Raw genomic sequence first — 13303 nt, 5'->3', positions numbered from 1 at the left:
CCATTCCAAACAACAATACCTGACCATGGTCAGTTTGTCCTTCCCACGGGTTCTCCTGTCTCATCATGTCATTATCCTCATTGTCCTTATTCACAAACCTGTCTTTGTTCTAATTTACACCTTCCCGACCCTCAGGGCTACGACCTTTTCATATGTAGAACTTGCTAATACTGTCTAAGGCTTACTCATTACATATGCAAAACCTGCTAATTCTATCTAGGGCTAGAAGACCCTTATCTCATTCAGACTAACTCTACTTCCTACATTCTATTATCTATTGTCTATCCTTATCCCATTCATACAGTGAACTTGCTGATTCTGTCTAAAGGCTAGAAGATTCTTATCTTACTCAGACTGACTCTGCTTCCTACATTCTAATATCCATGTTTTATCCTGTTCATACTGGCTTTATTCATTTACCCATATATCTATATTAGTTTCCTCATCTTCATATTTTTATATCAGTTTTACTCATCTCTCACAACAGAGACCTCCTAGTGGCAGACCAATTCAATTCTAGGTCACACTCTCACTCTCACACGCCTGTCAATGGCCTTATGTACTGTCCCACCCTGACCACCTGCAGAGTGGAGGAACAACACATTTTTCATCTGGGCTCCCTCCATCCAGACAGCATGAACATTGACTTCACTACTAAACCTGCTCACCTTTTCTTTCCCCTCCCCCATTTCCTGCCTTTCCAGTTCTCCCTCCCCCCACCTCAGTGCTGCTGTACCCTCCCTCCCTTCTCCACCTATCATCTCCTGCCCTGCCTCCCCCCTTCCCCCTCTTTTATTCTGACACTCACTGACATTTTCTCATACTTTGAAGGGCTCAAGCCCGAACCGTCGGTTCTATATCTCTGCCTTTGCTACATAAAGGACACTGTTTGACCTGCTGAATCTCTCCAGCATTGTGTGTTTTTAAAGCAAAAGGTGTTGGAAATGTGTGCCTCGGGATGTTTGCTTTTATGGTCTTTCTCAGGTCCAAATTAAATTTGATATTCTTTTATAGTTCATTAAAAATAGGATATAGTTCTAAACTGCCCACTATTTTTGAATACCAATTTTCTTATGCCACTTTTCCTTCCTTTTTCAGAACATCATTGCAGTATCAAGAATCTGCTTGTTTCTCTGTTCTTTTACAGATCTGATGTGTCATGAGCACTTTTCTTCAAGTTCATTTTAATCCAACTCTTGTTAGCCATCCAGAGAGCTTAAGATGCATTTACTTTCTGCCTTGGCTAGTTCTGCACATCTGGATCTGTCATTCCTCACTACCGAGACTGCAATAATTTCCATTCTTCTTCTATATTTGTTTAGGTGGGGATAATTATTCTTCACTAATCCATGTCCATCACTATAATAAATGATGCAATCACTCCTTCCTCCACTATAACATTTCCCACTGCCCCTCCCCACCCTCCCACCCTGATTTCTCAGAATCAGATCAAACACTGCTTCCTTCCTTACCTCCAAATGTTCTACTTTACAGCTTTAAAGTGTTAGTGTCTTATTCTGATTTTAAACTTGACTGTGAAAGAATAATTGAATTTTTTCAATATATCCACATGAATTCACTTGCATTGTGAGATCATTGACATTGCAAAATGAATCAATAACTTGTGGTTCAATTTCTCTGGAGGGATGTGTCTTCGATGAATTCCACATGCTGTGTTGATGGAGGAAGATGCTGTGGTGTGATCCCTTCATTTCAACACCCATTAATGGGCTGTTGTATTGCATCCCATTCTATTCTCAATCTCAACAGCACTCAAACTTAACTTGGGTTTATTTGAAGTGCCGTGTCACAGTTCTTCTCTTCAGTGCCTGTCAGAGAGGGTTGCCAGGATTTTCAATGTGTCAAAACGTTCTTTCATTTTCAACACTTTTGCACCCACATAAAGATGATTTGTTAACCACTAACTTTTTTCTGTCACGCCAGATATATTTTGACCAAGTTGAAGGAAGCTGAAAAAGGCACAGACAGGCAGTGGGCTAGACAATAACTCAAAATTACCTCAGACCTACCTGGCTAGGCACAAATATCGAAGTCAAATCAAAAATCACTCAATGCAAACATGCCAGGGAAATGCAACATAGAACACAAGTTTGGCAGGATTGTAATCAACCTTTTCTAGCAAAACGAACATGGGGAGGTGGGTATTGGGCATAGGATGTGGTTAAAATATGTCATGCCGTCGAATAATTTTGAAGATAAACATATTTATGCAAGGATGGGCAAGAGACATACACATTCGGTTTCCAGAAAACACATCTCAGAGAACTAAATTGTAAGTACACTATATTTTAAAAATAATTTTAGCTAAGTTGAATTACATATTTGAATGTAGCTTAGATGCTTGTTCAATGCACTGTCAGTTTTCAACTCTGGTCTGATCAAATCCAGAATAAATACATAAAACATAAGTGATGAAATATATTACGCACAAAAATGCATCATAACCACAGTCTTATTTTTAGAATATACAGACAAATTCCTCTCAAAAAGAATGAAAGAGAATTCGAGTTAATGTTAAGCAACTAAAGCCAGTCAATTAAGATGGACAAGGTACAGGAAAAGCCAACTAGATTGGTGAAGAGAGGATCAATAAAAGGAATCTTTTAAATCAAATAAAAAGGAATCTTGGAGTCACTAGATTAAATAAATTATCTGAAAAATGTATGGACATATACATGATAAAATTTGCAGTAACAAAAATACATGAAATATAACTGAAAACTCTTAATATAAGCTCAGTTGTTTCCATATTTTTGCATTGAGAAACAATAATCTTAAAGGATAAAATCTATTGCTCTCTAACAATAGAGAGCAATTGAATTGTCCTGGAGTATGTGATCAAAAACAGTGTGACTCACCATCCACATGATTACTTGGGCACTGACCATCAGTTAGGCTGGGATGATATTAAATTCAGTGCCAAATGATTGTTGGCGCTTGTCAGTACTCTTGTGACTATTTTCCTCTTACCTCACCAATCCCTTTGGTTGAAGAGTGAGGAAACAGACTATTCTTCCCACCGTGCAATGGATTGTTATAGTCTAAGCACTGTAAAAACAATTCCCAGTGAAATCTGAGTGACAACAATGCTGTGCTTGGAGTAACTAGGTCCCAAACATTGAAATAACAAGTGGGTATGTGGTAGTGGCGGTAAAAGGAAAACTGAAATTGAGCTGATATATTAGAAGAGACTAAAAATAATATAAGCAATTGGCTTTCTGAATGGACATGCACCTTATACAAATAACACTGATTTCTGACTAGAACAGGTAAAAATAATTATTTCAGCGACTCAACACTTGAAAACTCCACAGTATTCAGAGCCTTTGGAAATATTTAAGGTTTTAATATTTTGTATTTGAGAGATAAAAAAAAACACATTTTCTTTTCAGCAAATTAGATTCACTAAAAAGAATTCATGATGGTAACACATGTCAACATGGAGAATTTATATCTTCATTCATTGTTTTAGGAATGCCACACATGGTTTCCTAAAGCCCAGTTAATTGATTTGTTCATTGTAACTCTAAACTCTGCAACTACACTCTTACTTTTCCATGTTGGAATTGACTTGCTCGAATCCTTCTCATTGTGCAGGTGGCAATAAATTTGAACCTGAACTTGAAGAAGATCACTATCCAACTCCATTTCCCCAGGGGATGTATGCTAGAGTCAAAGAGTTATGGGCAGCACAGTTAGTGTAACGATTAGCACAATGCCTTCACAGCACCAGTGATTGGGTCCAGGGTTTCAATCCCGCGCTGTCTGTAAGGAGTTTGTATGCTCTCTCCGTGTATGCGTGGGTTTTCCCGGGGGATCCGGTTTCCACCCACCATTCAAAATGTACTGGGGGTTGTAGATTAATTGGGCGTACTGTATGTCTAAATTTAAAAATAATTAAACTTTAAAAAAGATTAATTTTAACTCTCTGTTGGTGATAAGTGTAGCCATAACAATAAAATGCATAACAATAAAATATCATAAAGCAATACAAATAGTTCTGAGACAGTTTAAAAAAAGATAAAAAGAGAAACACTAAACTAAATATCTAATTCAATCCCCTCCCTTCAGAGGCGATTGACTAACACAAACAGACCACTACAATAATATAAAAAGGAAGGTAAACATTGGGGTCAGAAACCAAAATCTAAATAATCTTACAAATTTTGAAAAGAACCCCAGAAGGAAACAAAGTTAAGTTTCATTTCAGTTGCAGAACATTTAATTTTTTTCCAAAGTCAGACACCACTGAGTATGAATGGGAGGGACAGCATCTTTCCATCTCATTAATATGGCCATTCTAGTGATAAGGGAGGTGAGTGCAACGACATGAGATTGAGAAGCCCATTTATTCAAAAGAGAGGGAGAAAAGGATTTGGAGTCAAATTAATATTAAGGACTAAAGACAAGGTATGAAATCCCCCTTCCCAAAAATTGGAAAGAGAAGGACATAACAGAATATATGATACAGTGAACTCTCTTCAGTTAGACATTTAGAAGAGAGATTGGAATAGAATTTGTCAATTGGACATTGGGATAGTGGGCTCGGTGCACGGCTTTAAACTGTAATAATGAGTGTCGAGCACAAGAGAGGAGGAATGTAGACGTTTCAAAACAGATTTCCACATCGTTTCAGAAATTAACTGTTGAAAATCCTGTTCCCATAGTTTTTTAAAATTCTGTCCAGGGAACTGTCCCTAGAATTTAGAAGTAATTTATAAAGGCCAGATCCCACCCTTTTGTAATTAGGTTGGGAATTATAAATCATCCCTCTCATATTAGGTTCCAGGTCTTCAGGGAGCTTCAGAATTAAAGAATTCAAAAAGTTCTTAACTTGTAAATAACAAAACAAGTGGTGTGTTAGGATTGCAAATTTAGTGGATCATTGTTCAAAAGAAGCAAGTGTTAGTTCAGTAAAAATAATCTAAAAAATAATGGATACCTAAATTTGACCAATGATGATCTTAAACTGAAGGTAAAAATAAGGAATCACTTAAAATAGGACTAATTAATAAGAATCTATGAGATCCAAAGTGTTTCCTAAATTTAAGTTAATTTGGAGGCCAAAAAAAGTAAAGGTGCTCTATAAATCAAAGAAGAGAATATTTTTTGTTAGATTTAATTTCTAAATTAATCCAACTTGAAGCACCTAAATTTTCCTTGTGATGAATTGAAAAAGTAATGTATTAGCCGCCCAAAAATAAAATCTAAAGATAGGTTATGCCAAGCCCCTGTTCTTTTTAATATTTTGAAGGGCTTTTCATAAGATTTAGTTCTCCATGTAAAAAAAGATATGATAGAATCCAATGAATCAAAAAAGGGTTTAGCTTGGAAAAAAAATATAAAAATTTAGGAAGGATATTTGACATGGTTTAATATTTTAAATGTTTCCAAATGTCATAGATGTTGAAAGACCTTGAGAAATCTCAACAGATGGCAAGGTTGAGGGTATGCTGGTTAACAAAGGTTTCCATTGGAGATCACGACTCTGTGTTGGATTAGTTCAGTCGTCAGACTCCATGTTGGTGGCAAGGGATGCTCGGGACAGTGGGATCAGCTTTCTGGGTCCATGGAACATCATTTTAGGAGAGTGGAGAACACAGGTCAATCCAGACAGATGACTCAATTCAGGAACAAACAAGGCTAATGATCTGAATGGATTATCTAAATCACATGATTTTGAAGTCAGCTATTTTGTTGTTGCTGTGAGAATTTTCTAATTACAACTCACCCTTTCCCCATCTCAGCATCAATTATTTTTTCAGGTATAATCCTTATGAAAGTTATTATAAAGCCATTTCCATCAATATTTTCAGATGATAGGATCACAAGATGCAAGATAAATAGAATAGTGTCAAAAGAATTTTAATTCTGCTGTTATACGAATCATTAACAATCTTATCACAAGCAAAATTCTTTGTCTTTTTAGTAAAGGTTTAGTTATGAAAACAGATGAATTTGATGTGAGTATATTGAAGGGGTAGCTTTTGGAGACTCTATACTCTGAACTTTGAAATGTAATGCTGATGAGGTTTTCTCCAGCAATGAGGCCTCACAGAAGGTCTCTTCCACCTTTATACAATCAAATTATCAGCCATTATTCTACCTTTTACTGATATTTTAAAAAGTGGCTGGAATCTAAGGAATGCTTTTCAATTGCAGGATTATGAAGGCCATGGATCAAGGAAGCCTCAGTAACACCAGCTCAAGCTGTGAGTTTAAACTAACTGAGGAAGAAAGAATTATCCATCTGGTTGTCTACATCCCCATCTTTATCATGGGATTGCCCTTCAATTTATTGGCCCTTTACATATTTTGTGGCAGGATTAAGAGATGGACTGAATCCACCATTTACATGAGCAACCTTGCTTTGGCAGATGTTTTGTTGTTGTTCTCCCTTCCTTTTAAGATGCTCAACCAAGATGGTGGTTGGCCTTTTGGAAGGGCCTTCTGCTCCTTTGTTGAGTCCATCTACTTTGTCAACATGTACGCCAGCATTTTTATCATCACATCCATTAGCATTGATCGTTATTTTGCCATCATCCATCCTTTGAAAGCAAGATCCTTTCGATCATCCTGGAACACATTAAGAGTATGTTTCTTTATTTGGATCTTCGTCTGGCTGGGAAGCATCCCTATTCATCAATTTCATGATATTCCAGACTCTAATTCCAACTCCAACAAAAGTATTACTTGTTTTCATGCATTTTCTGATAAGTCCTGGAACCCCGGGCTAATTATTTTTGTGGAGCTGCTGGGTTTTGTGATACCGATAACCATTGTGACCTTTTGTTCCATTCAAATCATCAGGAAAATTTTGCAGAGACAAAGTGACCTATCTGGAAACAGTCAGACATGCATTAGAATCATTATGATCAATCTAGCAACCTTCATCTGTTCATTTGTGCCTGTCCACATTGGCATCTTCCTTCAGTTTCTGGTGAGGCAAAACATTATTGCCCAAAATTACTGTTCAGAACAAAAGGCCATCAGTTTATTTGTACAGAGCACCATGTGTATAGCCAACATCAACTGCTGCTTGGATGCAATTTGCTATTATTTTGTGGCAAAGGAGTTCCGGGAGCAAAGTTCTCACACCAGAAAATCCATGGCCAGCATTTTCTCATTCACTGATTTCTGATTGTTTAACCATGCCTCCTTCTTATACAAAACACACTCAGTATTTTGGTTTTTCTGCACTCTCCATTTAATTATGGTTCATACCTGGCTAATTCATCAGAACATTCTTTCATGAAACAACATTTATGTAGTGCCTGATACAATCTCAGGATATCCGCCATGTAGGAAACATGACAGCCAATTTGAGTACACAAAAACAGTGTGATTGTTACCTCCTTTATTTTTCAGAATAAGGAATATGTTCTATAATATACCAAGAAGAATGCACTAAAACCCAACATTCCCCAAACTCTGTTTTGATGGCCAATCATATGAAAGATTCTCAGGAGCTCCACACTTGGTTCAGATTATCTGCATGTTCAATTTGAACTCATCAGCCTTTGATTCAGAGGGGAAAAATATGCCACTGTGATCACAATTTCTGTTCCTAATCATAAAGACCCTAACTATCAGATTGTAAGCCCTGCAAATTCTCAAAAAGATTCAATATCTAGTCTACACACTTCTTGCTCCTCAGTCCAGTGTTTCTTGGGGTGGAGAAAAGAAGATTAAAATCTTTGTTAAATAGTTTCTTTAAGAATTGTGGAGCTTTTGATATGGTAGAATAGGGTTATTTGTTTGCTACTTTGGAAAAGTTTAACTTTGGTCCTTGTTTTGTTAAATGGATTAAAATACTTTATCTATGTCCTACTGGCTCAATTCTTGTTAATTTACAGAGACCAAAACCTTTCAATTGCCAGCAGGGTACTCATCACTTTAAGTCAATTACTTTTTGATTTGATATTAGACCCTATAGCAATTGCTCTTTGAGATACTAGGGATTTTAGCGGGATCCAGAGGAAGGGTATTGAGCATAAAGTTTCTTTACATTGCTTTTTGTTTCTAAACCAGAGGTTTCCTTCTCTAGTATATTAGCTCTGAACTATGAATGGTTCTATATCAAGTTATGCTAATTTTCCTTTTACGATTGTAGAAAACCAATGTATCCATCTTTGTATTACAATCACTGGGAACTACAAACATATTTTTGAGGAAAAAGTTTTCTCTTTATTTAGTCATTTTAATTATCATTATCGAGATGTTCACCTTTATCTGTCTCGATGAGTGGTCGTATTAATTCTATTAAAATGAACATTTTACCTAAAGTTTTGTACCATTTTCAATCTATTCCAATTTTTATTCCAAAATCTTTTTTTAACACATTTGATTTGCTCATATCTTCTTAGCGAAGCGAAACGCCCCCACTTAAATAAAGCTCATTTTCAAAGAGCTAAAAGGAATGGTAGACTGGCACTTCCCAATTTTAGATTGGTGGTCACAATACGCAAGTTAATTTTTTTGTTACATTTGGATAATTTGCTTGACTGCCCTTCATAGATAGAAATGGAATTGAATTTTACAAAGAATACTTCTTGGCAATTTTAGGTTCCTGTTTATCCTCCTCTTTATATAAACTAATTAATAATCCAATAATTAAACATACTTTGAGAATATGAGCACAATGTAGAAGGTTTTTTGGATTTCAGAATTTTTCCCTCACTAGTCCCATTATATCTAATCACCTTTATTTAAACCTTCTTTGCAGGAAAAACCGTGCAGCCATAGATTGGGTATTAAACATTTCAAAGACCTTTTTTAGTTTTGCTTCTTTTGAACAGTTGGTTGCAAAATTTCACTTACCATATACACATTTTTAAAAAATATTTAAGTTAGGCATTTTGCTCAATCTCAGATTCCTGATTTTTCACAAATTCCTGAGGTGAATATTCTTTTTATATTTTTTTGAAAATTTTATTTAATTTCACATATGCATTAAAAACTTGTACATAAATGTCTTATTAAAAATAATGAAAAAATTAATATGTGGTGATTAAAAAAAATCCCCCTTCCCATCCATCCCACTCCCCTCCCCCTAACAACCCAATAGAAAAGAAAGAAAAAGAAGAAAACATCTGGATATATTTATAAAACTTAGCAAAATTATCAAATACAATCTAACTTACTTGATTTCAGAAGTCAGAAGGTTCAGGTTGGGTGATTACAACTTAATTCCTACAATTTGTAAATATGATTCCAAAATTTTTTCAAAAGTTTAAAATTTGTTACATAAATTATATGTAATCTTTTCAAGTGGTATTACAGACTGGCCATCTGCCTATTTTCAAATACACATCTGATTTCCAAGTTACGACTTTTAACAAATTCTTTTTGAAATTTATTTAATTTCAATTTCAATTCTGTGTCAAAAACATTTCCAAATAAAAAATATTGGGATCTTGAGGAAAGTGAACTTCTGTAATTCTTTCAAAAATAAACCCAGTTCTGTCCAAAAGGGTCTTAATTTTGAACATTCCCATGTAGAATGTAGAAAAGTACCTATTTCTTTATTGCATCTAAAACATTTATCTGAAAAATTAGAATTTAATCCATTTAATTTCTGTGGAGTAAAATATAATTGATGTTAAAAAAAATGATATTGTACCGTCATGCTATCCTGACAAAAGTCTAACAAAGTTTCATCTTGAATATATATTTTTAAATCTTTCTCCCATTTTGTCTTGACTTATGAACTCCTGGTTTATGCACTCTGTTTTGCAGAATTGTATACATAATTGAAATAAACTTTTTCATATTTTATATCTATGATTAATTGTTCCAAATAACTTTGTTCAGGTAATGTCAAATCTGGACTTATATTTTCCCTTACATTTGCCTTTAACTGATAATATGAGTATATTGTATTATTTTGTATTCCATGCCTACTTTTCAATTGCTCAAATGTCATTAAAGTTGAACCTTGAAAACAATCTGTTATTGTCTTAATTCCTTTTTTAAACCAAATATCAAAAAGTTCATTATTTATTGTAAAAGGAATAAGTTGATTCTGACTCAATATCATTCCTGGTATCTGAACATTTCTTTTTCCCATTTCTGAATGTATTTTATTCCATATTTTAGAGAGATGTTTTAACAAAGGAATAGCACCATTTCCAAGACAAAGCTTATCATTCCATTTATATATAAAATTCTCTGATTTTATTCATTTCTTTCTGAATCCACGCTGGCTTCTCTTCCCCTTGAAAAAGAGTAGAGTGAAACCTCAATTGTGCTCCTCTATAATAATTTTTAAAATGTGGCAATTGTAGTCCTCCTGATCCAAATTTCCATGTTAATTTTTCTAATGCAACTCTTCCCATTTTTCCTTTCCAAATATATTTCCTTATATACTTATTTAGTTCTTGAAAAAGAAATTGATGGTTAAATGTAGGTAGCATTTGAAATAAATGCTGTACTCTAGGGATATATTAATTTCTACACAATTAACCCTTTCTATTAATATTATAGGTACTTCCTTCCATTTCTGTAAATCTTCTTTTACTTTCTTAAGCAATGGTGTATAATTCATTTTAAATAAATTATTTAAAATTTTATCAGTTTTTATGCCTAATTATTTAATTGTATCTCTCTGCCACTTAAATTGACTTTTTTTTTTACACTGCTCATAATCTGCCTTTACTATAGGCATTATTTCACTTTTATCACAATTTATTTTATAGCCAGATATTACCCCATATTTTTTTAATCTTAAATGCAATTTATTTAATGACTTTTCTAGTTCAGTCAAATACATTATAACATCATCTATAAATAAATTAATCTTATGCTCTGTCCCGTCTACTTTAATACCTTTAATATTGTTATCATCAAATTAATTCTGCCACAGGTTCTATTGCTAAAATAAATAATGAAGGTGACAATGGACATCCTTGTCTACTTGATCTAATCAATGAAAAATATTGTGATATTTGCCCATTGGTTACCACTTTCATTTTAGGGTTATTACATAAAGCTCTGACCCAATCTATAAATGTGGGTGCTAATCCCAATTTACTTAAAAAGTTGAATAAAAAATCCCACACAAATACTTTTTCAGAATCTAAAGTAACTATTTCACTAGATACCTCCCCTAACTGTGCTAAATGTATTATACTCATTAACTTTGTTACATTATCTACTAATTTCCTTTTTTAACAAATCCAGTGTGATCAATATTTATTTTTTTCGGTTATGAGCCCAGAGGTCCCCAAAACCCAGTTGCAATAGAAATTCACTAAAACAAATGATTTCTTAAACAAAAGTTGCTTTTAATTATCTTTAAACATGAAAACAGGATCAAACTTTAATTTAATACTATTAACTTAACTTAACTAAACCTAATTTAACCCCCTTCTAATTCTAAGCGCCCGTGTATGTAATGTGTATATGTTCAAAAAAAAGTTATTTGATTCACAGCCCATTCTCACTTCTTACTCCTCCAAGTTCACTGATTGCAGACAATTCTTATACTCTGCACAGGCTTTGATGTTTGAAAGGTAAATGGTTACCGCTCAGGAAATTTTTCAGTTTTCAGAGAGAGAGATCTGTTGCACATTGGACACCCACAACTGATTCCTTCTGGTTAGCCACATCAGTGTCTTGCTGTAGAAACTTGCCCCCTCAGGGTTTTCCAGATGAAACCTCTTTCTTTCAGGTCACCATAGAGTTCCTTTTCTGTTTCACTTATCTCAGATTAAACATTATGCAGCCAGCCATCTCCTCTTGTATGGATCACAAGGTCTTTGACCAGGCTGAACTAAGAATTCACAACCCTTCTTCAAAATGATTTTTCCACAAGCTTGCCAGCTTGTTATGTTCCAGTCCCAGCTGCTGATGCCAAAATGTAGAACTGAATTCTCTCCCTCCCTCTCTCTCTCTCTCTCTCTCACACACACACACACACACACACACACACACACACACACACACACACACACACACACACACACACACACACACACACACACACACACACACACACACACACACACACACACACACACACACACACTCAGAGAAAACCCACATGACTCTCTTACAACAGCCAGACAGTGGCTCTGGGCTTAATCTTCTGAGTACATTCATCTGTTGCTTTCCAAAACAATAATCCATTACTCCATAGCATGTCCAAATAACACCTTGTGAAATCCTTATAGACATCCAAAGTTTTTGCAGAGGCACTTTGGAGCCTGGACTGTCTGGCTTGAGCAGAGTTCTGGCATTTTAAATTAGATCTGTTTTGAAATGTTTGTATCTGTATGTGACCTAAACTAAAAAGCCTGCCACAATTTATCTCCTATAAAACATTTCTATATGCAATTTAAAATATAACATAAGCTATCATAGGGGATAAAAGGTGGAGGAGTCACATTGTTTGTTAGAGAAAATATGACATCAGTGCTATGCCAGGGTACTTTGGAGGGCTCGTCCATTGAAGCAATTGAATACTGCTGGGGGGAACAGACTAATGGGGATGAGTCGTGGGGGTCAGGTCTCTGGCACAGGGGCTGCCCCTGAGGTTCAGAAGGGAAGGAGGGATAAGAACAGGATACTTGTAGTTGGGGACGCATTAGTCAGAGGGACAGATAGAAGGTTTGTGGGACGAGATCGGGGATCCAGGTTGGTCTGTTGCCTCCCTGGTGCCAGGGTTAGGGATATCTCTGATCGAGTTCATAGCATTCTGCAAGGGGAAGGAGAACAGCCAGAAGTCGTGGTCCACGTGGGGACCAATTACTTAGTTAGAAGTGGGGATGAGGTCCTGAAACAGGATTATGTGGAATTAGGTAGGAAGTTAAAAAACAGGACCTCCAAGGTAGTAATCTCTGGATTGCGGCCGGTGCCATGTGCTAGTGAGGGTAGAAATAGGAGGATGTGGAGGATGAATGTGTGGCTAAAGAGATGCTGCAGGGTCACATACAGATACAAACATTTCAAAACAGATCTAATTTAAAATGCCAGAACTCTGCTCAAGCCAGACAGTCCAGGCTCCAAAGTGCCTCTGCAAAAACTTTGGATGTCTATAAGGATTTCACAAGGTGTTATTTGGATCATTGGGATCTCTTCTGGGGAAGGTCGGACCTGTACAAAAGGAACAGACTCCCCTTGAACTGGAGGGGGACCAATGTGCTGGCAAGCAGATTTGCTAGAGCTGTGGGGAAGGGTTTAAACTAGTTTGACAGGGGGGTGGGGAGCAGAGTTAGCGAGCAGTGTCAAGGGAGCATGGCCACCTAGATAGGAATAATAACGATAACAAAGGTAGGATGGA

General features: G+C 35.7%; 1 protein-coding gene across 1 annotated transcript; it reads left to right on the top strand.

The window, feature by feature from the left end:
• Positions 1 to 6189: 6189 nt before the first annotated feature.
• Positions 6190 to 8169, top strand: LOC138742959 (G-protein coupled receptor 55-like). Its single transcript, XM_069897832.1, has one exon. It carries the CDS (start codon positions 6197 to 6199, stop codon positions 7160 to 7162), a length of 966 nt encoding a protein of 321 aa, XP_069753933.1. The 5' UTR covers positions 6190 to 6196; the 3' UTR covers positions 7163 to 8169.
• Positions 8170 to 13303: the final 5134 nt, after the last annotated feature.

Source organism: Narcine bancroftii, chromosome 9 (assembly GCF_036971445.1).
Source record: "Narcine bancroftii isolate sNarBan1 chromosome 9, sNarBan1.hap1, whole genome shotgun sequence".
NCBI classification, from domain to species: Eukaryota; Metazoa; Chordata; class Chondrichthyes; order Torpediniformes; family Narcinidae; genus Narcine; species Narcine bancroftii.
This window is presented reverse-complemented; position numbering and strand designations above follow the sequence as displayed.